This window comes from Penicillium crustosum, assembly GCF_028827405.1.
Source record: "Penicillium crustosum strain IBT 35664 chromosome Unknown utg000005l_segment0_segment0, whole genome shotgun sequence".
Taxonomy (NCBI): Eukaryota; Fungi; Ascomycota; class Eurotiomycetes; order Eurotiales; family Aspergillaceae; genus Penicillium; species Penicillium crustosum.
Genome location: NW_026623126.1, coordinates 3,673,218 through 3,696,542, shown reverse-complemented (window position 1 = coordinate 3,696,542; position 23,325 = coordinate 3,673,218). Strand labels below are relative to the sequence as shown.

General features: G+C 47.8%; 11 protein-coding genes across 11 annotated transcripts; 7 read left to right on the top strand and 4 right to left on the bottom strand.

Moving 5' to 3' along the window:
* Positions 1-10: 10 nt before the first annotated feature.
* On the top strand, positions 11-363 carry N7487_012070 (Glycoside hydrolase superfamily; the record flags this gene model as incomplete). Its single annotated transcript, XM_056879800.1, has 3 exons — positions 11-88; positions 119-196; positions 250-363. 3 exons carry the CDS (start codon positions 11-13, stop codon positions 361-363), a joined length of 270 nt encoding a protein of 89 aa, XP_056725119.1.
* A 23-nt stretch (positions 364-386) lies between these two features.
* Positions 387-1,271, top strand: N7487_012069 (beta-glucosidase; the record flags this gene model as incomplete). Its single annotated transcript, XM_056879799.1, has 2 exons — positions 387-434; positions 540-1,271. 2 exons carry the CDS (start codon positions 387-389, stop codon positions 1,269-1,271), a joined length of 780 nt encoding a protein of 259 aa, XP_056725118.1.
* Positions 1,272-1,943: 672 nt separating this feature from the next.
* Positions 1,944-3,594, bottom strand: N7487_012068 (uncharacterized protein; the record flags this gene model as incomplete). The annotated part of the gene is made up of 5 exons (XM_056879798.1): positions 3,402-3,594; positions 3,332-3,345; positions 2,846-3,250; positions 2,428-2,786; positions 1,944-2,375 (listed from the first exon to the last, which is right to left on the bottom strand). Exons 1-5 carry the CDS (start codon positions 3,554-3,556, stop codon positions 1,944-1,946), a joined length of 1,365 nt encoding a protein of 454 aa, XP_056725117.1. The 5' UTR covers positions 3,557-3,594.
* A 1,844-nt stretch (positions 3,595-5,438) lies between these two features.
* On the bottom strand, positions 5,439-8,019 carry bioDA (adenosylmethionine-8-amino-7-oxononanoate aminotransferase; the record flags this gene model as incomplete). The annotated part of the gene is given in 6 exon segments (XM_056879797.1): positions 5,439-5,611; positions 5,668-6,245; positions 6,301-7,319; positions 7,334-7,633; positions 7,681-7,774; positions 7,838-8,019. 6 exon segments carry the CDS (start codon positions 8,017-8,019, stop codon positions 5,439-5,441), a joined length of 2,346 nt encoding a protein of 781 aa, XP_056725116.1.
* A 305-nt stretch (positions 8,020-8,324) lies between these two features.
* N7487_012066 (aminotransferase class I/II-fold pyridoxal phosphate-dependent enzyme) lies at positions 8,325-9,715 on the top strand (the record flags this gene model as incomplete). The annotated part of the gene is made up of 3 exons (XM_056879796.1): positions 8,325-9,132; positions 9,191-9,333; positions 9,389-9,715. The coding sequence occupies 3 exons, from the start codon at positions 8,325-8,327 to the stop codon at positions 9,713-9,715; spliced, it is 1,278 nt and encodes a 425-aa protein (XP_056725115.1).
* A 917-nt stretch (positions 9,716-10,632) lies between these two features.
* Positions 10,633-11,589, top strand: N7487_012065 (V-type proton ATPase proteolipid subunit; the record flags this gene model as incomplete). The annotated part of the gene is made up of 6 exons (XM_056879795.1): positions 10,633-10,649; positions 10,763-10,775; positions 10,906-11,035; positions 11,144-11,300; positions 11,364-11,467; positions 11,522-11,589. 6 exons carry the CDS (start codon positions 10,633-10,635, stop codon positions 11,587-11,589), a joined length of 489 nt encoding a protein of 162 aa, XP_056725114.1.
* A 1,857-nt stretch (positions 11,590-13,446) lies between these two features.
* Positions 13,447-16,862, bottom strand: N7487_012064 (uncharacterized protein; the record flags this gene model as incomplete). The annotated part of the gene is made up of 4 exons (XM_056879794.1): positions 13,447-14,106; positions 14,160-16,230; positions 16,289-16,554; positions 16,608-16,862. The coding sequence occupies 4 exons, from the start codon at positions 16,860-16,862 to the stop codon at positions 13,447-13,449; spliced, it is 3,252 nt and encodes a 1,083-aa protein (XP_056725113.1).
* Positions 16,863-17,775: 913 nt separating this feature from the next.
* On the top strand, positions 17,776-18,754 carry N7487_012063 (RING finger protein; the record flags this gene model as incomplete). The annotated part of the gene is made up of 3 exons (XM_056879793.1): positions 17,776-17,864; positions 17,977-18,156; positions 18,475-18,754. 3 exons carry the CDS (start codon positions 17,776-17,778, stop codon positions 18,752-18,754), a joined length of 549 nt encoding a protein of 182 aa, XP_056725112.1.
* Positions 18,755-19,515: 761 nt separating this feature from the next.
* N7487_012062 (cytidine deaminase family protein) lies at positions 19,516-19,911 on the top strand (the record flags this gene model as incomplete). The annotated part of the gene is made up of 1 exon (XM_056879792.1): positions 19,516-19,911. One exon carries the CDS (start codon positions 19,516-19,518, stop codon positions 19,909-19,911), a length of 396 nt encoding a protein of 131 aa, XP_056725111.1.
* A 214-nt stretch (positions 19,912-20,125) lies between these two features.
* Positions 20,126-21,195, bottom strand: pmeA (putative pectin methylesterase; the record flags this gene model as incomplete). The annotated part of the gene is made up of 3 exons (XM_056879791.1): positions 20,126-20,532; positions 20,591-20,703; positions 20,756-21,195. The coding sequence occupies 3 exons, from the start codon at positions 21,193-21,195 to the stop codon at positions 20,126-20,128; spliced, it is 960 nt and encodes a 319-aa protein (XP_056725110.1).
* A 715-nt stretch (positions 21,196-21,910) lies between these two features.
* On the top strand, positions 21,911-23,185 carry N7487_012060 (putative extracellular exo-polygalacturonase; the record flags this gene model as incomplete). The annotated part of the gene is made up of 3 exons (XM_056879790.1): positions 21,911-22,302; positions 22,379-22,437; positions 22,476-23,185. 3 exons carry the CDS (start codon positions 21,911-21,913, stop codon positions 23,183-23,185), a joined length of 1,161 nt encoding a protein of 386 aa, XP_056725109.1.
* Positions 23,186-23,325: the final 140 nt, after the last annotated feature.

The window sequence follows — 23,325 nt, the reverse complement described above, 5'->3', positions numbered from 1 at the left end:
GGCGCGTTCAATGAGCGCGGCCTTGTTGAGAACATGGCTCTTAAAGCCGGAAGTTTCTACTCTAGATCGCTGTCCTCCTAGTTTTCAAGTTAACACTGACCACTTTTTCGCTCCATAGTTGGATACCCATCACCTGGATCATGGATCAGTGAAAATATCCAAAGGGGTCAAGACTATCTCTTCAACAAGACTCAAGGTCCGCCATAGCGCAACTATTGATGGACCAAGCTCATACTCACACCGACTCAGGTATTCGCGGATTTCTGCTGGTCAATGCTACGATCTTCGACTCTCCCATTGGATACGCTAGCGCTTGGGATCCTAGAATACATCTACCATTCTCTTGGAGATTCCCTTTGCTGACATCATGAAAGCTGGTCGAGAAAATGGCTCATGTTGTCGCTCAGGAATCTGCTGCTATGGGTGCCAACCAGGTATTTGCGCCAGTTTCCGACGTTGCCTGAGAATTGCGATATGGAAGGGTGGGTTATCCACCCCAGGACTAAGCGAATCGGCGGAATGTTAACAAACATAACAAGACACGGGTGGAGGAAGGCTTCACCGAAGATCCATATCTCTCCGAGGAACTTTTGGTCCTTTCTTCGGGTAAACCGATTATAGAGCCCTGGATTGCCAATAGCACTAGTGCCTTAGTGCAACAGTTCTACCCATCTGAAGAAGGCGGAAATGCTCTGGCCGACATCCTCTTCCGTGACTACAATCCTTCTGGTCGACTACCTGTGAACTTCCCGTACGATATTGGGTTTCTCCCGGTGTGCTATAACTATCTCAGCTCAGATTGCGCGATTGGGGATTCAGGACACATCAATGCTAATGGGAGCATTGTTTTCGGACATCAATACGTGATCGGCACACCGCAACCGTGGTATCCTTTCGGACACGGCAAGTCATACTCGACTTTTGAGTATTCGTTGGTATCCCTGGATAAAGCGAATGCCACAATCAATGACACAGTTACGGCCAGCGTGAAGGTAACCAATACCAGCCCTGTGGATGGAACAGATGTTGTGCAGCTGTACATTGTCGACAGCATTGCGAGTATCGATGTGCCTAGTCACAAGCTCAAGAGGTTCAAGAAAATTCGCGTCAAAACTGGTTGGACATCTAACATCAAGACTCCAGTCTCAGTTCAAGATATTGGACTGTGGAATAGAAAGATGAAGTATGTTGTGGAGCCGGCTCAGTTTGTTGTCCTGATCGGAAGAAACTGTACGGATATCATCGGAAACCTTACCTTCTACGTTTCTTGAGAGAAGCGCAATGTGGGATTCCGACCAGAATACCAGCGATATGAGAGTCGGAAAGAAGAGGCGATTAACCCACTGTCAAGAAATTAATAATGTTTCTTTCATGAATCAATACAATATCAACCGGACTCAAGGGTCTTGGCAATATGATCACATACTCAGTATTACGAAGTGGTGTAGTACCATTTCTCTCTATTTATATAATCTACAAAGTCAAGTTTAAAGAAAGGTTCCTCGAATCACTCCGTAGTAGTCTAGCTGCCAAACAAGACTATATCACGAGAACGTCAAGCTGAGTTTCTGTGCATGTTTATTTCTGTCGAGAGGTGATCATGATTTATTCCACCAAGCGGAGAATGCAGATGGCGTGGAATTTGGGAAATCGACGGCCTCAAATGACCGATCGAGACCGCTTTAGGTAGTGGACCTTTCTAGGACCTCGCTTCAAATGTTTCTCTTTTTTTGGTTGGTACCAATAATACCGTTCTTTACCTTTTTATCTGAATCTATAATGAATCTATTATTAGGTACTTCGTCATAAATAACAACAATACGCTGAAAACGTAGTTCAATGCTGAATGTATGTGCATAAGTCTAAATTCTATATAACCAAATCAAATGATATCGCCCAGCAACAAAGTATCCGTGAAAACATTTTATATACGAACAACAAGCTTAAACCACGGCATTGTTAGCGCAAGAGAAGCTGTTGCTGGAGGCGTCGTCATGAATAGCCTTGCCGGAAACGTAAAGGCCAAGACCACACATGCAACCACCAATCAGAACAATGCACACATTCACAATAGTGAGTACAATCTTCCGAGGAGAGGAGAACCACTTGCCCTTGTTGATGTGCAACCAGTACATACCACCAAGGCCGTAACTGAACCAACTAGCGAACAGTGAGCTAATCAGACTCAGCAAATCACTGAAGACGGGAATGGCATCGGCAATGATCCATGCAATAACCCAGCAAGCAAGAGCAATGCCAATCCAGGAGCCAACAGCAAGCATGTCACGCTTGTGCATGCGGTCAGTGCCACGGTACAGGCGGACGTAGATGTACTTAAGACCGATGTGGCCGTTGACGACACCAGCACCGATAATCTATGAGGGTGTTAGCAGCCGAAGAGTAGATAGAATGGGAAGGAAAACGTACAGTTGGGATGGCAATTCCGTAAGCAACCTTCTTCAGAATAGGGCCCGCAGATCCAAGGGCGGGAGATGTGACTTCCTGGCCGACATAGTAGTAGATCACAACTGCAGCAACGGTGTAGAAGATAATTTCAAAGGTCTGCAGCATGATCAGAGCCTTGGGGAAATCCCTAGGTTCCTCCATCTCGGCGATCAGACCAAAGAAGGCCACGTGGGCGCAGTAGGCAAAGACGATGTTGGTGACAGCGCTGAAGGCCTGGACCAGATCGGTGTCGATGGTAGCCTTGAGGTTCTGACCACCCTGGTTCTGCACACCGACTGCGATCATGGTGATGATAACAGCAGTAACAATACTAGCGAAGGCTATATATGACAATTAGCGATTATTCTTCCAAGTCCCGGCGGAGTTCGATGGTACATACACAGGCACGAAATGTAGGTCATGTTCTTCATGGTACGGGGCAGAGAGCAGACGAAGCAGATGAGGAATCCGACGGCAGTGAAAACCATGGTGCAAGTTCCATGTTCTGTAACGGTGTTCATCATGACACTGAAAGTCAAGATGTGAGAACCCATAATGAAAATCGAGAAGAGCAGCTGGCCGAGGCCGAACAGCTCACGTCCAAAAGCACCGAACAAGACCTCACCAGCGTCGGCCAAGTTCTGGATGTGGGGGTATCGGGCGCGGAATTGATGAATTGTGTATCCGGTGTAGGTTGCGAGAAGGCCCAGTCCGATGATGAGGACGATAGCTGGGGCGAGGCCTAGCTGGGCGAGGGTCTTGGGAAGGGACAAGACACCCAGAGAGACAGATTCGGCAATCATAACTAAATAATGGTCAGAGTTGGTTCATAGTAATTGATCAACTGATCAACAGTTGTCATTATGCACGTATGCTAGCGACTTACACATTCCCGTTTGCCTATCACAGAATTAGCACATATTCTTGCAGGTTGTTGCTTCATAGCATGAACTTACCACCACTTCATAGTTTTATATTTAACCTCAGCACCCTCCTCATTTCCAAAGGCATCTTGATACTGTGGGTTCTGATCCTCCAACGTCTTCTTCTCGTTATATCCCGACTCCGAGTCAGTCGCCTCCTGGTAGGGTGTCACTCCATCGTGAATCATGATGTCGAACGCGTATAGACCGACAGGGAAGGGATGTAAACGGAGACAGAGAAGAGAAGTAAAGGAAGAAAAGAACCCTTGTACGTGTGCAAAAGGAAAAAAATTCTCGAGCCAAGAGGTGGAGCTTTCCTCAACGTTAACTAAGACAACCCCAGCTTCACTTGTATGGAGAGTTGGAGGGCATAATTCTGGGGCCCGGATCTTCTGGAAGGGATGGATCAGGGCTTATCAGTTTCCATTCAATTTCTATTGCCTATTCACATTATGTTTTCACTAATCTTGCGGCTCAGATTAAAAGAAAATGCAAAGCTTTGATGCCAAGTTATGATCATCCATAGAAATTAAGCGTAGGTGGGTCCACTTCCGGGCTGCAAGTGGAGTTACAGTGACCCGCTGTTTCGATATTTGGCCAATCACAGACTCGGCTCGGAATTCTATTATCTAACAAGAATCGCCGGACTCGCGTGGCTGGCCGATGGTAGCCGCTTATTCCGATGCTGAGCCAATCCCGAATCTCACTGGTTTCAAGCTGTTACTAAATGCCAAGATTTGCACTCCTTTAAGGATTTCTCTCTTTCATTATCTCCGATATTGTTAATATGAATGAACGGTGTACGGATACTACGTAGGTATATTGGAGATTGTACTCAGTACGCAAGGGGTAGCAAATCAATTACCTAGGTAGGATCCAGTGGAAAAAAGTCCAATATGCATAGAAGGACCGTGGGTCTCAGAAGCGCTTTTGCCACCAAAAAGAAAAAATTAATTTTAGTCAAGCCTTGCCAATTCCAAGGTTTCATCCAGGCAGACATTCATGGTTCGGCAATTTTGTTAGGCCGCTTATCCGAAGGTTAATGTGGCCCTAAAAGTTAGGGCAGGTACACTACGGAGTACACTTCGCAGTACTCCCGGGGCTAGGTAGTATTTGGTAGTTCAGATCTGGGTATTCCGTTCCTACACAGTCCGTTGACCACATACTTGGAATGACCAAGCTGGTTATAAATAATTAGATGACACCTTCCTAATCCGGACAATCTATGATCTGTACATAGATATATGCATATCACAAACCCAAAGAGCTGCTAGAATATCTGTGCCTCCCTCCACATTCTGACCTCTGTATCTCCAACTTCCCCCGGACGGCCCCGGGTTGGAAGCAATTCGAACGTAAGTCAAAGTTTAAATCCGCGAATAATGCTTCTCCGCATCCAGCCCATCCCCAAAAGCACTCCACCTCTCGGGGTTTTCGTGGGGTCTGTCATGTAACATAGTTAATGAAAGTGTTGATCTCACCACACTACTGCACAAATTTCCTCTTAGTAGGCTCCTTGGTATGACAAACCAAGGACCGGAATCTTCCGTGAACGGAATGAGCAGTGGCCCATACGCAGGTAGCATAACCGCATCCCGTTTCGGTGGGGTAGTAAGGGTTGTCACGACATCGAGATTCCACTTCCCTGACTTGGAAGACAGTGTCGTGGCCCGTGAAAGTACATCAGGTCTGGAACTGACAACCTGTTCTGATGACAACATGCATCGTAGGTCTATACAATATACTATTTTATAGGGAACGCCAACAAAGTCCCTAGAATTAGCTGTCTCTAGTGGTCATGATATATATCTCTCTGTCACACATCATTGAGTTCTAAAAGGGTCTAGCCTGACTACGACTAGTCAAGGTGCATGGGTGATGAGTTGATATTTCGTCTATAGAGAGTACAGCTGTCATTTGCTAAACTCCATTTGTTATGAAAGGGATTTGAAAATATGTCGCTGATAATTTGAGTCCATTCGGATGCCCTCATAGTTGAAGGTGATGTGTACAAGAGCATGCGCTCAAATATTCAATTGTCATGTCGGTATATCCGTATTCTTATCTAACTTACACTAATGCCAATCGGAGGAGACGCTCCATCTCTTGGAGGGACTCAGGTTTGGAAGTCACACTGGACATTAGGTAAAGAACATTGCCAAGGACGCGCGAGTGAACGTTGAACTGATCACCGCCAACAGCAAGCTTCTGCTGTAGTCCCTTTGCAGCATTGGAGGTGTACCCTGCGATATTGTTAGCTTTGTTAATTTATCAGGTTTCTTGAGTCTGAAGAACATACCCCCACCAGCTGCATCACGCAACGAAATACTAAGCACAGTTCCAATAGCAAATACGCTCCCCACCGACTCCGTGGAAGATAGGTCCTGAAGGAGACTATGCGACCAAACACTCCACACATCCGGAGTTGAAGCTTCAGTAGTAGTAGGCGAGCTGTTACGCCATCCAGCGCGGAATGAATCCCACGATCCATCAGTATCAAGTTTAGCCATTGTCTTCAAGGAGTCAACAGCGACCGTACATCCAACGGCATGGGCGGTGTAACTGTGACCATGAAGCAGGGCATCGCTCTTCTCGGGACTCGAGAAAGCATCAAAGATTTCCTCGCTAGCGACAGTCGTGCAGAGCGGTACCAGCCCGCCCGTGAGGAGTTTAGCGTTTACGGCGACGTCGGGATGCACACCTAAGAAAGATGCGGATGTGGGGCGACCGAGACGGTACAGCCCGGTGAAAACCTCGTCGAAGATGACTGGCAGGCCCGACCATGACAGAGATTGTTTGGGAGCGGAAGCGTTAGTGGAGAACAGCTCTGGGTGGTCGCGGACTACATCGGTCAGGCATCTCTGGAAGAGGGGATCACTAGAAGATGGTTAGTTCGTCTATAAATAAACAATTGCGCTACTGGGTTTCCTACCAGAAAAGCATTCCACCCGCACCGAGGATTACAGGTTCCAGGATCAATGCACCGAATTTCACTCCTTGACGGTGGACCAGATCCTCAATAGTGCGATGGATGTAGTCCTTATAGCGCTGGGCAGTGGCAGACTCAAGACGCTGGCCGAGGTCAAAGACTGACCCCAATGAAGCGAAATCAACATCCTCGCCGAGTTCTGCCTGCAGCTCACTGGGTATCTCAACTTTCCAAGATCCGCCAACCATCTTGACAAGAGGGAAGTCAAACCAGTGCCCACGACCTCGATACCACTCCACCTTCTTATTGAAGGTTGAAGGCTCCGAACAATCCATCACACCGATAGTGTCACCGTGGTAGCTACCCTTCAGTCCAAGAATGCCAATCTGCTCCTGGCTCGCATCCCAGCCGTACCGGTCGCAAGAAGCGCGTAGACCCATCTTCACAGCAACTTCCATCCCCGTGCTTCCATTGTCTGTGTAGAAGACCTTAGTGAGCCTCGGGTTTTCGATAGTTTTCAGTAAAGTGTCCGCAAGCGACAGTGCTGGCTCATGGACAGCTCCTGCGAACATGACGTGTCCGTACCGACCGGCGGCATAGGCAGCAGATAGCGACAGCTCGGGGTTACCGTGGCCCAAGCCTTGCGTCCACCAAGACGCAGATCCGTCGAATGTCGGGCGCAGTTCACTTTGGGTATCTTTCGATGTGTTGGGGCCGAATGTTTGGAAGTAATCATCATGCGCTGAGTCAATAACGGTAATGTCCTTCGCCTTCATGCCTTGGTGTTGGGTGAAGGGGTACCATATCAGCTCTTGCGCCCGGTCGGCCATCTCTTCCAAGCGCTGGACGCGCTCGGTATTGTTGACAGACATCTCTTCAAGAAGTCGGAGGACCTCCGACTCCTTTGCGGAGTTTTGGTAATAGCTGAGCATGGCCTCCTCGTCCCTTAACTGGGAGTCGGCATCCAGCTGCGATGGTCGGACGGGAGGTGCCGGTAGCGACACCAATGGAATGCTTTTTTTCTGGAAATAATCACGCAGGTATTCGTGATTTTGGTAGTACTCATCTCGGAACAAGAGAACCGACGAGATGTCATAGCCACGGAGGAGCAACGACTCGTAAGCAGAGATCGAAGAAGAGATCCCCCTAGACGAGAATCTGCCACCAGCACAATTGGCAGCCGAAGTGGTCGATATAAGTCTGCCTGTGAATTGCCATTGGGGCCCGGGGAATGTACACCCCCGGCAGTCTCAACAAGGGCGAAGTCAATGTCCGACCGTGCCCAGCCGGACAGGGTGTTATGTATGGATGCGAGGAGATCATCATCTCGCGGAATCTGCGCGATGAGCTTCGTGTGTTCTAATTAGGACAATGGGCACTTACAAATTTATCTTTAGCTGCCAAATGCGGGCTCACTGGGTCATCGAATTGGTAGAGACATTTGGTGAGCGTTCCGGCGCCGTAACGTTGCAAGTGCCTACAATCGTGAGCGATTGAACGGAATTAAATTCAATTAAATTATGTTTTCAAATTCGCCTACCTATCGTCGGCATCATCCAATGCCCCTGTTGACACGGGCTTGAGGAATGCGGCCCGCTGTTTCTGACGTTGAACGGCATTACACAACACCGTGGAGACAATTGTCTTCCCCACGTCCGTGTTAGCCCCATAGACTTGGTGGGCTCTTAAACTGCGCCAGAGCGCTGCACCGACAGGAGGCATGGTATGAAATGAAGTGAAGTGAGTCAGTCCAAAAACAGACCTCGGTAGAAAGGAGAGAGTCCTGTGAGTTTCCGACTCCACGCCAAAATCCCCACATTTTCTGCAATTCACCGGACTCTCTTGTTGGGTGACTCAACGACTTAAACTTCTTGACTTTGGGGAATAAGATCTGTGTCAATCTCAACAATCAACAATCAACAATATTCGAAACTAAAAAAAATTAAGTGAATGATCCGTGCATAAACCCTTCAGGAACAGAATCAAGATCATCAGGGGAATTGACGTCAGTGATCGTGAAAATCAATATGGTTGCATCCCAACCCAAACCATCGAGCACATCGGGCTCAAGCTCAGCGCCCAAAACCCTCATTGATACACTCTCTGCCACATTGTCGCGCCGAGAAGCCAAATCTGCCCGTCGGAGGCTGACCGTTTTACCCCGGACAGCTGTGGATTTCTCCTCTAATGACTTCCTGTCACTGTCCACGTCTTCTGCATACCGGGAACGATTTTTAGCACTTTTGAATAACACACCGCCATCATTTCCCCTTGCCAGCGGAGGTTCTCGGCTATTAGACGGGAATTCGGCTTATGCGGAAGAACTCGAAAACTTTGTCGCGGAATTCCACCAAGCCCCGACAGCACTTCTATTCAACTCCGGATACGATGCCAATGTTGGCGTACTATCCAGTATTCCTCAGCCAGGCGATGTGATTTTGTACGATGAGCTCATCCACGCAAGTGCCCATGAAGGCATGCGTCTGTCGCGAGCTGGTCCTCGGAAGATGTTTGCCCACAGTTCGCCCATTGGCTTGAGAGAGGCTCTGCAGTCACAAATAGCCGAAGATCCAGCAATTGCGGAAGGTGCGCGCAATGTCTTCGTGCTCATTGAGTCTATCTACAGCATGGACGGCGATGTTGCTCCCATCAAGGAGTTTATCGCAGTTGTTGACGAACTATTACCCCACGGCAATGGATATTTCTATGTCGATGAAGCGCATGCGACAGGTGTGTTTGGACCGCGGGGTGCTGGGGTGGTTCAGGAACTCGGTGTTCAGGATCGCATGTTTATCCGAGTGCACACCTTCGGCAAGGCACTAGCAAGTCACGGAGGTATGTTGTCTTGTCTGGTTTGCTCGGCCCTGGAAATACCCGACTAACGTTTACCCAGCCATGGTTCTCTGCGGGCCAGAGACAAGGGATTATCTGATCAACTACGCCCGGAGTTTGATCTATACCACCGCTCTAGGATTCCCCTTCCTGGCATCGATTCGCGCAGCATATGAGCTCCTATCATCCGGTGAAACTGAATTAGTGAGTCGACTTCCTCTCGAGACTCTTCTTGTACCAACAACTAACTGGATCACAGTTGCAACGCCGGCTTCAGGAGTTGATCCGCCATCTCCGACAACAGCTCGATGGCCTCCGTACATATCAATCAGTTATGTTCGAAGTCGACCACTTCCCCACATCTCCCATTATCTCCCTTCGCACATCGCAGCCACGGCAGCTGGCGAGCCTCTGCCAGGAAAACGGATTTATCGTTCGAGCTATTATGCCACCGACAATTCCCGAGGGAAAGGAACGGGTGCGAGTGTGCTTGCATGCAGGAAACAGTGAGGGAGAGATCGATGGTTTGACGCGAATGATCCAGTCGTGGCTCGATCAAAGTCATAGAAATGCGTCAAAATTATGAAAGCTTGAGGTTCTTTGGGCTTTGTATTTCCATGGAGATTGTCTCCTAGCAAAATTTAGCTTAAAGCACTTGAACCCAGTGTGCTCTGATTCCCATACATATTATCTTAGAGTCCTCAATCTGGTCTAGGTATAACGTTATAGCAACATACATAGTTACCTGGTTAATTGAAGGCATTTTGTTAACCTACAGGCTTCCTTTTGAAAGGTACCTAGGGATTCCTTCGGTAATATGAAACTCGTATACGATAATCTTGGGAGGTCGTCAGTTTCTTTTCGATATGTCCTGTCACTTGTCTCTCGGGAGTTCAATCTGCTGTTGGCAACTCCCTTTAAAGGGAAAGGGGACGAATTATGAGATCCACAGGTTACCAAAAAGAAAAAAAATTGCTCGGGCCCAAAACATCATAATTTCTTTCCCATCGTAGGTAGTAGCTAACAATAGATACCACTATATACATGGCTCAATACACGTACTTTATGTTTTCGCCTATTAGATGAGTGATAATAAATAATAGATAACAATGAATACCATTTTTGTTCGGAGGATTTTACTAGGATCTAATATACTAGTACTAGTCACGACTAGTTGCGTCTAGGAGAAAACCCTTAACAACCTGATAGGTTGGCCCCCTTGTACCTTTGACCTCTCGTAGCTGCCTAGCTAGACACATTCATCAAAAATCTACTAGGATCTAGTAAGCAAAACTCGCCTGATAACCTGACAACATGATAACCCCCGCCCAGGCAGACATGTCTTGAGAAATTCTTTCAATTCTTTCAGTCTTGTGAGTCTCTTCTCTCAGTTACTTGCAACGTCAATAACATCCATAAGATTGTGCTCTAGTCTTCTCACACCTCTTTTTATATTTCCACTTCAAGCGGTCAATAGCTCAAATAGCCAAATCAATCAGCAAAATGGTTTCTGAGTTCTGGTAAGCAAAGCTCGTGGACCCCGCGCATTTCATCTAATCTCATTCATTGCAATCTGTCTCTCTCCATTTCTAATGTCATGCATCTAATCCATACTCACTGAATCTTCTCTCAGTCCTGTATATGCCGTGAGTTTGCCCTTCCTTCTGTGTCCTTCAAACATGACGACCCAAGCATCAATCACAGCTCATGTCCCTTGTCCTTCGCTATGTCTAAACTCGCTGCCTTGATTCAAGTGGCTAACTTTGAGACCTCCAGCCATTCTTTGGGGCTATGGGCTGCGTCGTCGCAATTGTCTTCACTTGCTTCGGTGCTGCCTACGGAACTGCTAAGGCCGGTGTGGGCGTTTGCACGACTGCTGTCTTGCGGCCCGACTTGATTGTAAAGAGTATGTCACATCTGAATGCAGGAACAGTTTACAAAGGAGTTTCCCCGTTCAAGATGAGTCGTTTTCATTACTTGATATTGCGACGCTAATCCAGGCATGGTTCAATAGACATAGTTCCGGTTGTGATGGCTGGCATTATCGCGATCTACGGCTTAGTCGTTTCCGTTCTTGTGGCAAACGATCTGAAACAGAATCTCCCCTTATATACAGGCTTGGTGCAGTTCTTTACGGGTCTCTCCGTCGGCCTTGCCGGCTTAGCATCCGGGTAAGTTGTGTAACAAATGAGTGCCAAAACATAGCTAAGTTGGCCCTTTTTTCTTGATTTCAGTTTCGCTATTGGCGTCGTCGGTGATGCCGGAGTTCGTGGAACAGCTCAGCAGCCAAAACTGTATGTCGGCATGATTCTAATACTCATCTTCGCTGAAGTTCTTGGTAAGAACAAGAGTATACCTTCTGAAAATACATAGAAGTTAATATGTGAACCAGGTCTGTACGGTCTAATCGTCGCCCTTCTCATGAACTCGCGCGCAAAGGATGCCCTGGAGTGCATATGAGACTTTCCTTGTGACGGACGTGGCATCGGAAATAGCGAACCCCGATAATCGAATATTTGCTAGAATGTAGCGAGATCTTATATAGGCTTTGGTGTCATCTATGCTACTCTGCTCCTATTGTTTCCGTTTCTAGGCGGGGACACTGGTTCAACTATCATATTCATATTTGAGGCTCTCAAAGGAGGTCCGGATTTTATAACGCCGTGACATACTACGGATTTTTTATATTGCCTGTTTAGCGGTGCATTTTCTTTTGCTTATACACTTCACTTATCCTCCAAACCGCCAATGAAGTGATGCTGACCAATGTTCTCATCATGATTGGGAAAGACTGAGGTTGGCTATGCAGGAAGTAACTGGCAAGACGCGCTTTTTTTTTACTCTTCATCCTTTCATTATTCCAGCCTGCTGAAACACGCTTTTGGTGTCCAGTCTGCATATGAATTTTGTCCCTTTGGTTTGCCTTTCCGTTGTAGTATCCCATGTATGCATGTTTGCTAGCAGACTGAGCTTTGTTCGGATGGTTTTAGCAGGGTATATAAACCCTGCATTGCTATTTATGAATAGATCATGATTATTCTTCTACTTCCTCCCCTCCTTGGTAGTATTCAGTCCTCAGGCACTTTCCATTTCCGTTGAAGCTCTCTATATAATATATCCAACTTCCTCGCCACGAACAGCTGTATATACCGCACCTCACCTAATATATACAGCCATCGATGGCTTAGTTGTGACTCTAGGCTTCAAATTCCGATCTATATGTTTTAGGTTAACGCGTAGCCACATCACTAGCTCTCTGTTTATTATATATACGTACATATACCTCATGATAAAATCAAGCCGAAACACTCAGCTCACTCTGATAGCCGGGCCCTAGCAGCAAACAAAGCGAAAGGGAAAAACACAAGTGTGGCGTTAGTAATAGCCCCCTGGATGACTCTCGGTTTGGTTTCTAATTATATAAACTGCATAGCTTTCGAGAACCTATCTACCTAGGTAATTCCCATGATCAGAGACGCCCTCAATCTCTACCTTGGGATGCATCAATGGTCGTACATATTCAGTGCTTGAGAAACCCCTTTATAAGCAAAATGTTTCGAACCATGAAAGCTCGGCGTTATCATGAGCATGCAAGCATGGAAAAGGTCCCTGGTTGTCAACTGATCCTTGAAGCGGATATGCGAACTACGCCGAGACCGTATAGCTAGTATCCCTTAAACCTGGCTATCCTTGGTGGTCGTGCAAACACTGCGGAATTTCTCCTTGTGCTTCATTCTGGGATCGTCAGCCAGTTCCTGGGAAGATTGATTTCAATTTCAGATCAACCTTACCGGAAAATGTGGAGTCTCAGCTGCAGAAACTCACTATCCACGAGTCTAGTAATGATGATTGCAATAAGGAAAATGAAAGATGGGTGCAGTTGTTTTACGAGATGTGCAATACGGACGATGAATTATGCGAGGGGGCTGAAGATGAGGAAGAGGAAGTCGGTTGAGGATGACGATGAGTAGACGTTGACAGGGAACAACACGTCCTAAGGTTTGGGTACTCAGCTTCTACTGAACTGCACTCTCTTTATGGGCGACGAAGAAATAGCTCATATTTTGGTGGTTATCATTGTGTGATTTTCGAACCGGACAGCATTTCGCACACTGCTACTAGAGGGATCACCCTGGTGAAACTGTAGATAAATATGGGGTGATGGATAATATGTGGATTCGGTCCAGCTGATGGATGTATTATATCAATGTTAAAACAGCTAGTTTACGGTTTGATAAGCATTTATGTTGTAAACGTGCATCTATTTGTATTGATTTAAAATCCTCTGCTATTTGAGGGTTATAGTTTATTCGACATCTAAACCATAGACTGCTCCACCTTCATTTCACTGGCCTGAGTATCCGAACGGTCCATAGTAGTATAGCGACTGAAATCTCTCATATCCCGACGGTCACCACCAGGCTGATCACCCCGAGCCGCGGCCTTTCGGTCCTGGCGACGGAAGTAAACACGCTTGCACCATTTCCAGCTCTCAATGCCAAGGAAGAAAAGCACTGTCTCAACAAAGACAATAGCCCACTCCCAGGAGATACTGCTGTGTTTGAACACACTGTGGTTGATAACCGGGATGTAGATAATAGGGAAGGCAAGAACGAAACCAGTCATGATGCCAAAGAAGAGGAACTTGTTGCGCCAGATATCATACATCCACTGGGTAAAGACTTTCTTCGAGTTGGGCTGCATCTGGAAGAAGCTGCGGCGCAGGTGCATCATCTCCCAGGCAAGGAAGAGGGCGAACCAGGTCATGCAGGTAAAGGTAGTGGCGCGGGCGCGGAAAACTGTGTCACAGTCATAGGGTTTGTTGGGGTCGTTGTAATGTGTGTTGCAGCCCTGGGCGAGATCGCCGTTGCCCCATCGGAACATGACGAGAGAGAATGCTGACAGACAGAGGGCGGCCATCCAGACTCCGTAGACGAGGGTGTCGATGATGATTTCCCAGGTGAAGATACCTTGTTTCTGTGATTTGTTAGTAATTTGAATTGTAAGGGAAGATGTTTAGGGAGACTTACGCTTTGCGGTGGCCGGTCCATGACTTCTGGAGCGGCGATTTCCATTCCCAGTCCCATATCAGGGAGACCAGAGGTAACCATGATAATCCAGATGATCTCGACGGGGGAAATAGGGAAGACAGACTGGTTGCTGTCATCCTTGAAGGCCAATCCAATAAGCAAGGTCAAAGCCAAAGCGACATTTTCCGCAAGAAGATGCAGAACGAATTTCTGGATGTTATCGAAAATGCGACGACCTTCCTCAATGCCGTTGATGATAGACGCGAAGTTATCATCAGATAGCACCAGTTCGGAAGCATCCTTGGCCACGTCAGAACCATTCTGACCCATAGCGATACCGACATCAGCCCGCTTAAGGGAAGGGGAGTCGTTAACTCCGTCACCGGTCATAGCCACGAAGCGTCCACGGCGGTGCAGCGCATCAATCATGCGGACTTTTGTATTAGGCGCACAGCGAGCAATAACCAAAGGAAGGGTGGGAAGTTCGTCAATCTCGTCTTCAGTCAATTTGTCGAACTGGGAAGCCGTCATGACCATAGCATCAGCAACGTCCTTGGCGATCATATCCATATTCGCAGGAATAATTCCGACTTGTGCGGCGATCGCACGCGCAGTACCGGGGTGGTCACCAGTAACCATGTGCACTGAGATTCCAGCCTTGTAGCAGAGGGCAATAGCTCCAGCCGTCTCGGGGCGAGGGGGGTCATAGAGACCGATCAAACCGTAGAAAGACAAGTCCTTCTCAACCTCGTCGCGGGGAAGAGGGTCATCACCCTCTTTTGCGGGAGAGGTGTTCTCGCGACCGGCCATAGCGAGCACACGAAGGCCCTCTTTAGCCAAAGCCTCCATGTTCTGCAGGATTTCATCGCGCATTTCATCGTTGATAGGAACTGGTTCAGAGTTGGGATTCCATTTAATGGTAGTGCACGCCTCGAGAACACGTTCGACAGCGCCCTTAGTGAAAATCATTTCGCGACTCTTCTCCGAGTTGTCGTCGCGCTTTGAGAAAATAACAGACATTTTCTTCACGCTTGAGTCGAATGGATACTCGGCCTGTTGTTGCCAGATCGGCTTGTCGCCCTTTGTCCAGCGATCCAGACCCCAGTTAAACCGAGAAGCGAAAACCTGAATGGCAATGTCGGTGGGTTCGCCACGAGCCTGCCATCCCTCAGTGGCACTTTGGTGGAGATGGGCCAGGTTGGCCATAGCAGCAACATTTAGGAAGTCCTTGAGTGTATCATTGTCTTTCAACAAGTCATCTGGCGATGCTACATCGCCTAGATTCTCCGCACCCAGTTTGACCGGGGGCTCAGCCATCAAGCTCAGATCACCGTCTTGAGGGTTGAGAGGTTCATTCGAAGCACCAACTGAGTAAGTTCCCAGGGATGGAAGCCAAGCCCTCTTCGCGACCATGCGGCCTTGTGTCAGAGTACCAGTCTTGTCTGAGCAGATATTGGTGACAGCGCCGAGGGCCTCGAGGGAATCCAGCTTGCGGACAATGACATGTCGCTGGACCATCTGTTTCGTTCCGACAGCCATAGTGATTGTCAACACAACCACCAAACAAGCAGGAATCATAGCCAGACCAGTCGCGACTGCATAAATAATAACCTCGCTATCACCGCGCCAGTTATTTGATGCAGCGACGACAATTGCAAAAACGACAGCAATGGCAAAGAGCAGAAGCGCCAGCTTAGACAGCTTCCGCTGCAAAGGTGTACCAACGTTGGTACCCAAGAATCGGCCAATGGCATCAGTAGTTGTCAATGTCCAAGCTTGGATATACCATCTCTTCTTTGTCTCGCCTTCAGGTCCACGCTTAACAGGACGACGCTTCGAGTCAGTTCCACGGAGGGCTTGAGCAATAGCTCCAATCTCAGTTTTCATTCCGGTTCCCACGACGACACCGCGAGCACGTCCCCGGGTCACGGTTGACGAGCTGTAGGCGATGTTCAGTCTGTCACCTGGGCCGGTATCGATCTCGAATGTGCTCTCTGCGTCTTTCTGAACCGGGAGGGACTCGCCGGTTAGCAGTGCTTCGTCGGTTTCAAAGTTAAATGCTTCAACAAGTCTGTGAAGGAGTTAGATGGGGGGTCCTGGTCTATTCTGTGCGGGGTTGTGGTACATACCTGACATCAGCAGGAACAGTGTCTCCTACTTTCAATTCGACCATATCACCAGGGACGATCTCGTTTGCGGGGACGGTTGCTGTCTTGCCATCGCGAGAGACTACACCAGTGGGAGAGCTGAGCGATCGCAAAGAATCCATGGTCTTCTCCGCGGCATAATCCTGGTAGACACCAACAACGATGTTCAGAGCGATGACGGCGGCGATGAAACCTCCTTCGATCCAGGACTGAATACCGAAACTAACGGCCATAGCGATAATGAGGACCTACGAACTTTTAGCAATTAATCTTTAACGGAGTTTTCCGGCTTCTGACTTACCAGCATCATGGCGTTGGCGATCTGTCGAATGACGATCTTCGCCAAGGAGACGCCTTCGTCTCCTTCAAGTATATTCTCGCCATATTTCTCAAGGCGCTGCTTGACCTCGGCAGTTGTTAGACCATCGTCAGAATTAGTCTGGAGTTCGCTGATGACGTCTTCGAAGGAGAGACTATGGGCGGGCTGGGAGAGAGGTTGTTGTGTAATATCAGCAGGGCTGTCAGAGCCAGAGCCTTTTTGGGCTTCCTGAGACATCACGCGATTTCGCGAATGGTAAGAGTGTTTCTCTAGTTGAGCGACTTGAGTGGATTGAGTGAATTCAGTGAATTGAGTGAAAGATGTACTTCTATGAGGCTCTTATGGGGGAAGCTTATAGAAGGTTTCTGTAAGAAAATGAGAGTCCATACAATCTTTGAGTAATAGGCACACTTCTATGAAACAACCTTCTTTTTCTTTTCTTCCGGGGGGATGTCTCAAAGTATAAATAGGATCAGATCAGAATGTCAGACGATGGCGAAAGATAACCGGCTGCTACGACCGGAAATAATCTGATGGAAATCGTGTCCGACGTCCGGGGAACCAGCATAATGATGTTCTGACAGCCAATAAGCTTCATCTACCAGATCTCGATATTAAGCGGACTCTTCTTGGCGCATAATACTGACTTTCCCCATTCAGACGATGACGCAAACGACTCTGGGCACGCCTCGGCCTGTCCCCCACGCCACAATCCTACTATTATGATTGGTGCGGAGTATTCTTGGCATTCCCTTGGCTGGACTGGTCGTCGCCTTCTGTCTCCCTGATTTATTTCCCACCTCTGGGCATCTTGGCTCTTGGCTCTTGGAATTCCTTGGCATTTCGGGGCTCGAGGGTTCCTCCGCCTCAAATCCACCTACTTCTCCGGGGCCATTTTCTACTCTTATGTGGCAAAAAACCCCCGATTTACACTTGTTTTGTTGCCTCAAATAATGGGCCATCAATTATTATTGGGGACACGGTGCCTGAATACATAATTGACCCGAGTGATCCGATCTAGGTTGCACTGTCTCACCTTACGCTATTCCTCCATTTTATTGGGTCTATTGGGCGATACTCCAATTCTTTATTTTTATTTTCTTCTCGTATCTTCTTCGCTTGGACCCAAATTCCACATGACCCTCCACTCATGGCGGACGATTCTATGCCGCGAGAGGAGATAATCGGGGTTGTGATTGGGGCCGTTGCGCTGTTTTCCCTGATCAGCATGATTCCGGTGTAAGTACGGAGGCACGATAGTCTTGGCAACTTCCCCCGCGCGCTTCATGCATACGAATCGTTCTGGAACTTCTGACGTGCCGATCACTGATTTGTATGATTTTCCATTCAGCATGATCATGTGGCATCACCGACGACGCACGGCCATGCAGGCAATGGCCGAAACCCGAGTTCTCCCACCGGTCTATCAGGTACAGTTGCAGAACGTGTTGGGCCAACCTGTATCAGTGGATCGATGGTTGGAGGAACAAAATGTGCCTGCCAATGCCCAGCAATACGGCCAAGATACTTGGTAAGTGTAATTTCTCAGCATTCCACAGGTCTCCGATTCCGGCCCCCTCCCCTCAACCCTCTTGGCCCTGCGGCTCGATGATGTAGTGCGGGGACACTAGGGCTGGGCTCTCGGTCCCTCCGCCCTATCGGGATCGGCGATTTTTCGTTGAGGCGGGTTCATGTTTCTGGGCAAGGCATTTTCGCCTGGAAACACGCCCCAATGCCAATTCGCCTCGTTCCTGGATAAACACACGTGGTCTTGGCTAGAGATAGCAGAGCACGCAAACGATCCTAGACAAATCGTCTGAATCTTCTAGAATCAAGCTAACTCGCCCAGCCCCATCTGTCTCTCAGCACTGTCGTCATCCCCATATCTGGCCTGTCCCGACCCAGCCGTTCTGGCCCACGGCCAGCATAATCATAACCCGACTACACGCCCAGACCCCCGCTGCAGCTGCGGGGCACAGCATTCCCCACCCGATAGCAAGGTTCTCGTACTGAACCGCTGCAAGCATGCCTTCCATCTAGATTGTCTGAAATCTTGGTTTGAATATCGTCGGTACAAGTGCCCGATCTGCCAAGCTTCGTATTCGCCAGACGAAGAGACACGAGGATAATTTCCGGAAAGAATTAGCTTCCTGCATGCATGATCCTGTGGAGGTGCTTGCGATTTTCCATTGATATCAGCGGTTATACCCTTCAAAGTTTGCCAAGTGGGATCAATACGGCTTCTTGCTTCTTTTCTCGCTATTTGCTTTTGCTTGGCTTTTTCTTACCTTGTTTTGCTTTGAGATATCCATCAACGTGACACGCAGCGTGTTCATTCAGTTCTTTGATCCACGTTTATACACCTACTGTTCATCTGTCCAAATAGGCCTCAGGGGAAGACCTTGTTTTATATATCCATACACCAGCATAATAAAAAGAACTATGATCACTACAATCATAATATATAGATAGATAGATAGATAGATAGATAGATAGATAGATAGATAAAGGACTCTATTCCGACTGAATAGGCGCCTTCATGGCATAGCTTGACCCCTTCAAAGGATGATCTACTCGTAACTTCTTCCTACCCTTCTTTTCACACTAGCTGCTTCCATTGGGGATTTATGCACTAATTTATTATGATTGTATACTCTCTCATCTCCCGCAACAACCACCTCTGGGCAATCGGGCACCGGAATAGGAAATTTCTCTCAGAACTCCGCATTCCCCGCCGGCTGTGCAGACAACTTTTAAGTTGCTCCTTTTTCAAATTTCTCCCCAAGATATACACATTCTATGTATGCTACCATCCAGGCTTTCCTAATTTAGAACATTTTACCACATTACACATACTTCTTATCGAAATCATCGAAGTCCATTCGTCGCCATGGATTTGACCCCTGAAGAAACCAACCTCATCGAAATCGCAAGAACAACAATCAATACTATCCCTAAATCAGACAACCACAGCGTAGCCAGCGCAGCCCTCTCATCCAACGGCCAAGTTTTCACCGGCGTGAACGTGTTTCACTTCACAGGCGGACCATGTGCCGAGCTCGTGGTCATTGGTGTGGCTGCTAGTGTTGGGACTCCTCGTCTATCGCATATCGTTGCTGTTGGGGAAGACGGCGGCGATGGAGTTATTCTCAATCCATGTGGTCGGTGTCGACAAGTGCTGCATGATTTGCATCCTGGGATTAGGACTATCGTGCAGAAGGGTGGAAAGGTGAAATCCGTTACGATTGAAGAGTTGTTGCCTTATTCTTATGAGATTAGGGAGTAATACACAACCTTTATTATGTACATTGTATATATGCACAATTTACACACAGTAAAAATACATCACAAGAAACTGTAAAAACCCTGACCTGACTCCACAAGTTCACCCATAACTTCTCGAGTCAATCCAATCAGCCCCAAAACTGTCTCCCTAAAAATACATTTCAAAAAACTAGACCCTGGTATGGGCCCATAGTTCGATCCACTAAGAACTTGAATCAAATCCAAGTAGCGTAGTCACTTCCCAAAACAGTCTCCTTAGTGACGGCACCCGAGATGTGGCTCAAGTACTGACGCGCAGAAGTGCTCGACCCAGCCCCAGTATTCTTGTACTCATAGTACAATGGTGTAGCACCCTGTGCCATTGGGGTCCATCCCTTGGCATTGACCACCTTACCCAGGTTGGAGTTCTGGTAGATGACCCGGGCAAGACCACGCCATGGGCGGCCAAGGAATACACTGCCATCGGCGACAGAGCCCTTAATATTGCAGCGGTCAAATGCGTACCAAGTCTTGTCGTTGGCATTCTCGCGCGAGCTGGCAGTGATAGCGCCGGGGCCGTTGGAGACGATGTCGCAGTTGTTGAACCAAGCGGAAGCCGCACCGAAGATGTAGTCAACAGCTCCTAAGGATTGTTAGTATATAATAGTGAGATTGGTAAATGTTACAGGGAAATGACTTACCCTCAATCTTCGAGTTGGAATAGTACTGTTTTCCAGACTTGACGTACAGGGTATCCTGGTATCCAAGGAACTGGCATGCGTAGAAGCCGAGCTTATCGGCATTGGCGACGAGTCTGGTAGAGTCAGCTACTAATTCAACTACTACAGAAAGAGATATATACTCACGCAACAGCCTGCGCACTTTTGCCGAATCCATTCACCACATTGATGTTGTGCATCTTAAAGCCAGAGGCGACAACATTCACAGTAGCACTCTTATCCAACGAGCCAGCGGCAGGGGAAGAGATGGTGTGGGTAATGGTCACAGTGTTCTCCTTGTACGTGTCCGCATCAACGGTCTGACCATACAAAGTCAAAGCACCGCCATAGTTGATAGTGAGCTGTTCCTTGTATGTGCCACTTGCGACATAGATACAAGCCGGGTTCTTGGAAGAACCGAGAGCATTCAATGCAGCGCCGATAGTGGAGTACTTCCCGTGCGAACCGACGGTCAAGCAACCTGCGGGGGCACTGGTCCTAGCTGTGCGAGCAACTAGTTCAGTGGGTGCGGCCAGGACAGCCGCGCCCAGGGATAGAGCAGCGAGGAGGAAGTTGTGTGGAAGCATTTGGTAGGAATTATTGTTTTACCTTTTTACTGTGAAAGAGGGAATGATTGTCGGTTTATGTACTCCGTACGGAGTACAGAGTATACGACGGAGTACATACAATGGTTCAAGTCTAGTATACGGGGGTTGTTTCAAGGTGAAACCCCACTTAGGCCTACCGGAGCTTTGGTATAGTTGAAAAAGGTAAAATGAGACATATTTCTCCGAGACATTTCCATATGCAGCCAGGGTTCCGTGGCCGTGGTTAAGGGGTAAATATATTTAGGCAAATATATCCACAACAAATTAATTTTTTTCATTTGTCTTAATTTGAGATGACAAGTTTACACGGACTTCCGTGGCTATAACCGAAGTGGATATGGTCTATGCTGGAGACAGTTCGTAGATCGGGGAAAACGGACCTCGGGAGGATAAGTTATATTGGGTAATCCAATAGGGTTTTTAGGGTCCTGTCTCTGTTCGAAAAAAGAAATGATATTCACCGAAGAAATTATTCCTCGAGTGACCAGCCCCAAGGCTAAAACGGAGGCGTTGTTTCAGGTTGTCTTATTTATCGGTTGACGAAACATTGGAACCTACCACATGCAAAATACCCAAAAAGAGAAAGGGGGAATAGAAAAGGGGAAAAGAAACGTTATAAAAGCTATAATCCACTAGATATGCACGGAGTAGATATATCCAGACTATACCTGTGATACCTCTAATCACTTGCGCCATGTCGATAACAAAAGCCCTCGCAATCTTTGCCCTCCTCGGCTCATCTCTCGCCCTCCCAGACGCAAGACACCAACATCATGTTCGCGCTTCAGCTTGCACACCAGTAGCAGGTGGATCTGATGATACTCCCGCTATTGCAGCGGCAATTGCCAAATGCGGCAAGGGAGGCACTATCATCATTCCCGCCGGCAAAACCTACAACCTGAATAGCCCATTGGACTTTGCAGGATGTGCTGGCTGTGACTTCCAGTTGGAAGGAACCTTGAAATTCAGCTCGTCCACAAATGTCTGGAAGGGACAGACAGCAATGATCAACATCAAGAATATTGATGGACTTAAGATCCGATCTCTGTCAGGCAAAGGAGTCATCGATGGAAATGGTCAAGCGGCGTACGTATTCCTTTCCTTTCCTTTTTATTATATTTTTGTTTCGGCTCCCATTTCAGTTTACTAATATCGTGTGTAGATGGGACCTTTTCGCCAAAGACAGCAGCTACCGCCGCCCAACTCTGCTTTACATCACCGGTGGCTCTAACATCGAGGTCTCAAACCTCCGCCAAAAGAACCCCCTAATGTCTTCAACTCCGTCAAGGGCAACACCAAGACCGCGAAATTCCTCAATCTGCACATGGATGCCACATCCAAAAGCAAGAATGAGCCGAAGAACACGGATGGCTTCGACATCGGTGCCAGCACAGATGTTACCATCAGCAACGTCCATGTGACAAACGACGATGACTGCGTGGCCTTCAAGCCCGGTGCGGACGGCGTTATCGTCAAAGACATTACCTGCACGGGAAGCCATGGACTATCTGTGGGATCCCTGGGAAAGAGTGCCAAGGACTTTGTGAAGAATGTGCATGTGTCCGGTGCGAAGATGATCAAGTCGACCAAGGCGGTGGGAATCAAGACGTATCCCACTGGTAACGGCCACGCCAAGTCGACAGTGAGCAATATTACTTTCACGGATATTACCGTTGATGGGTGTGACTATGCGATTCAGATCCAGAGTTGTTATGGAGAGAAGGGCGACTACTGTGTGAAGAATCCTGGAGATTCGGACTTGACGGGCATTGTTTTCGATAATATTCGTGGTAAGACGAGTGGAAAGTATAAGGCTGTTACCGGCAATCTTTCTTGTGGAGCTCGTGGAACTTGCGATGTCAAGGTTAAGAACTATACTGTTGTGGCGCCCACTGGGGGTAGTGAGGTGCAGTGTGCTAACACCCCGTCTACATTGGGGGTGAAGTGCACTGCAGGTGCCTCGGGCTGAGAATGGAGAAGACCTATGTAAAGTATTATTGTGGATGGGAAGAATATTGAAGAAATACTGAAAAAGAAAGCTCTATGCAATTTTGCGGTATATAAAAAAAAATATAAGTTCGTCATACACGTGGGGTGTCCAACACAGTA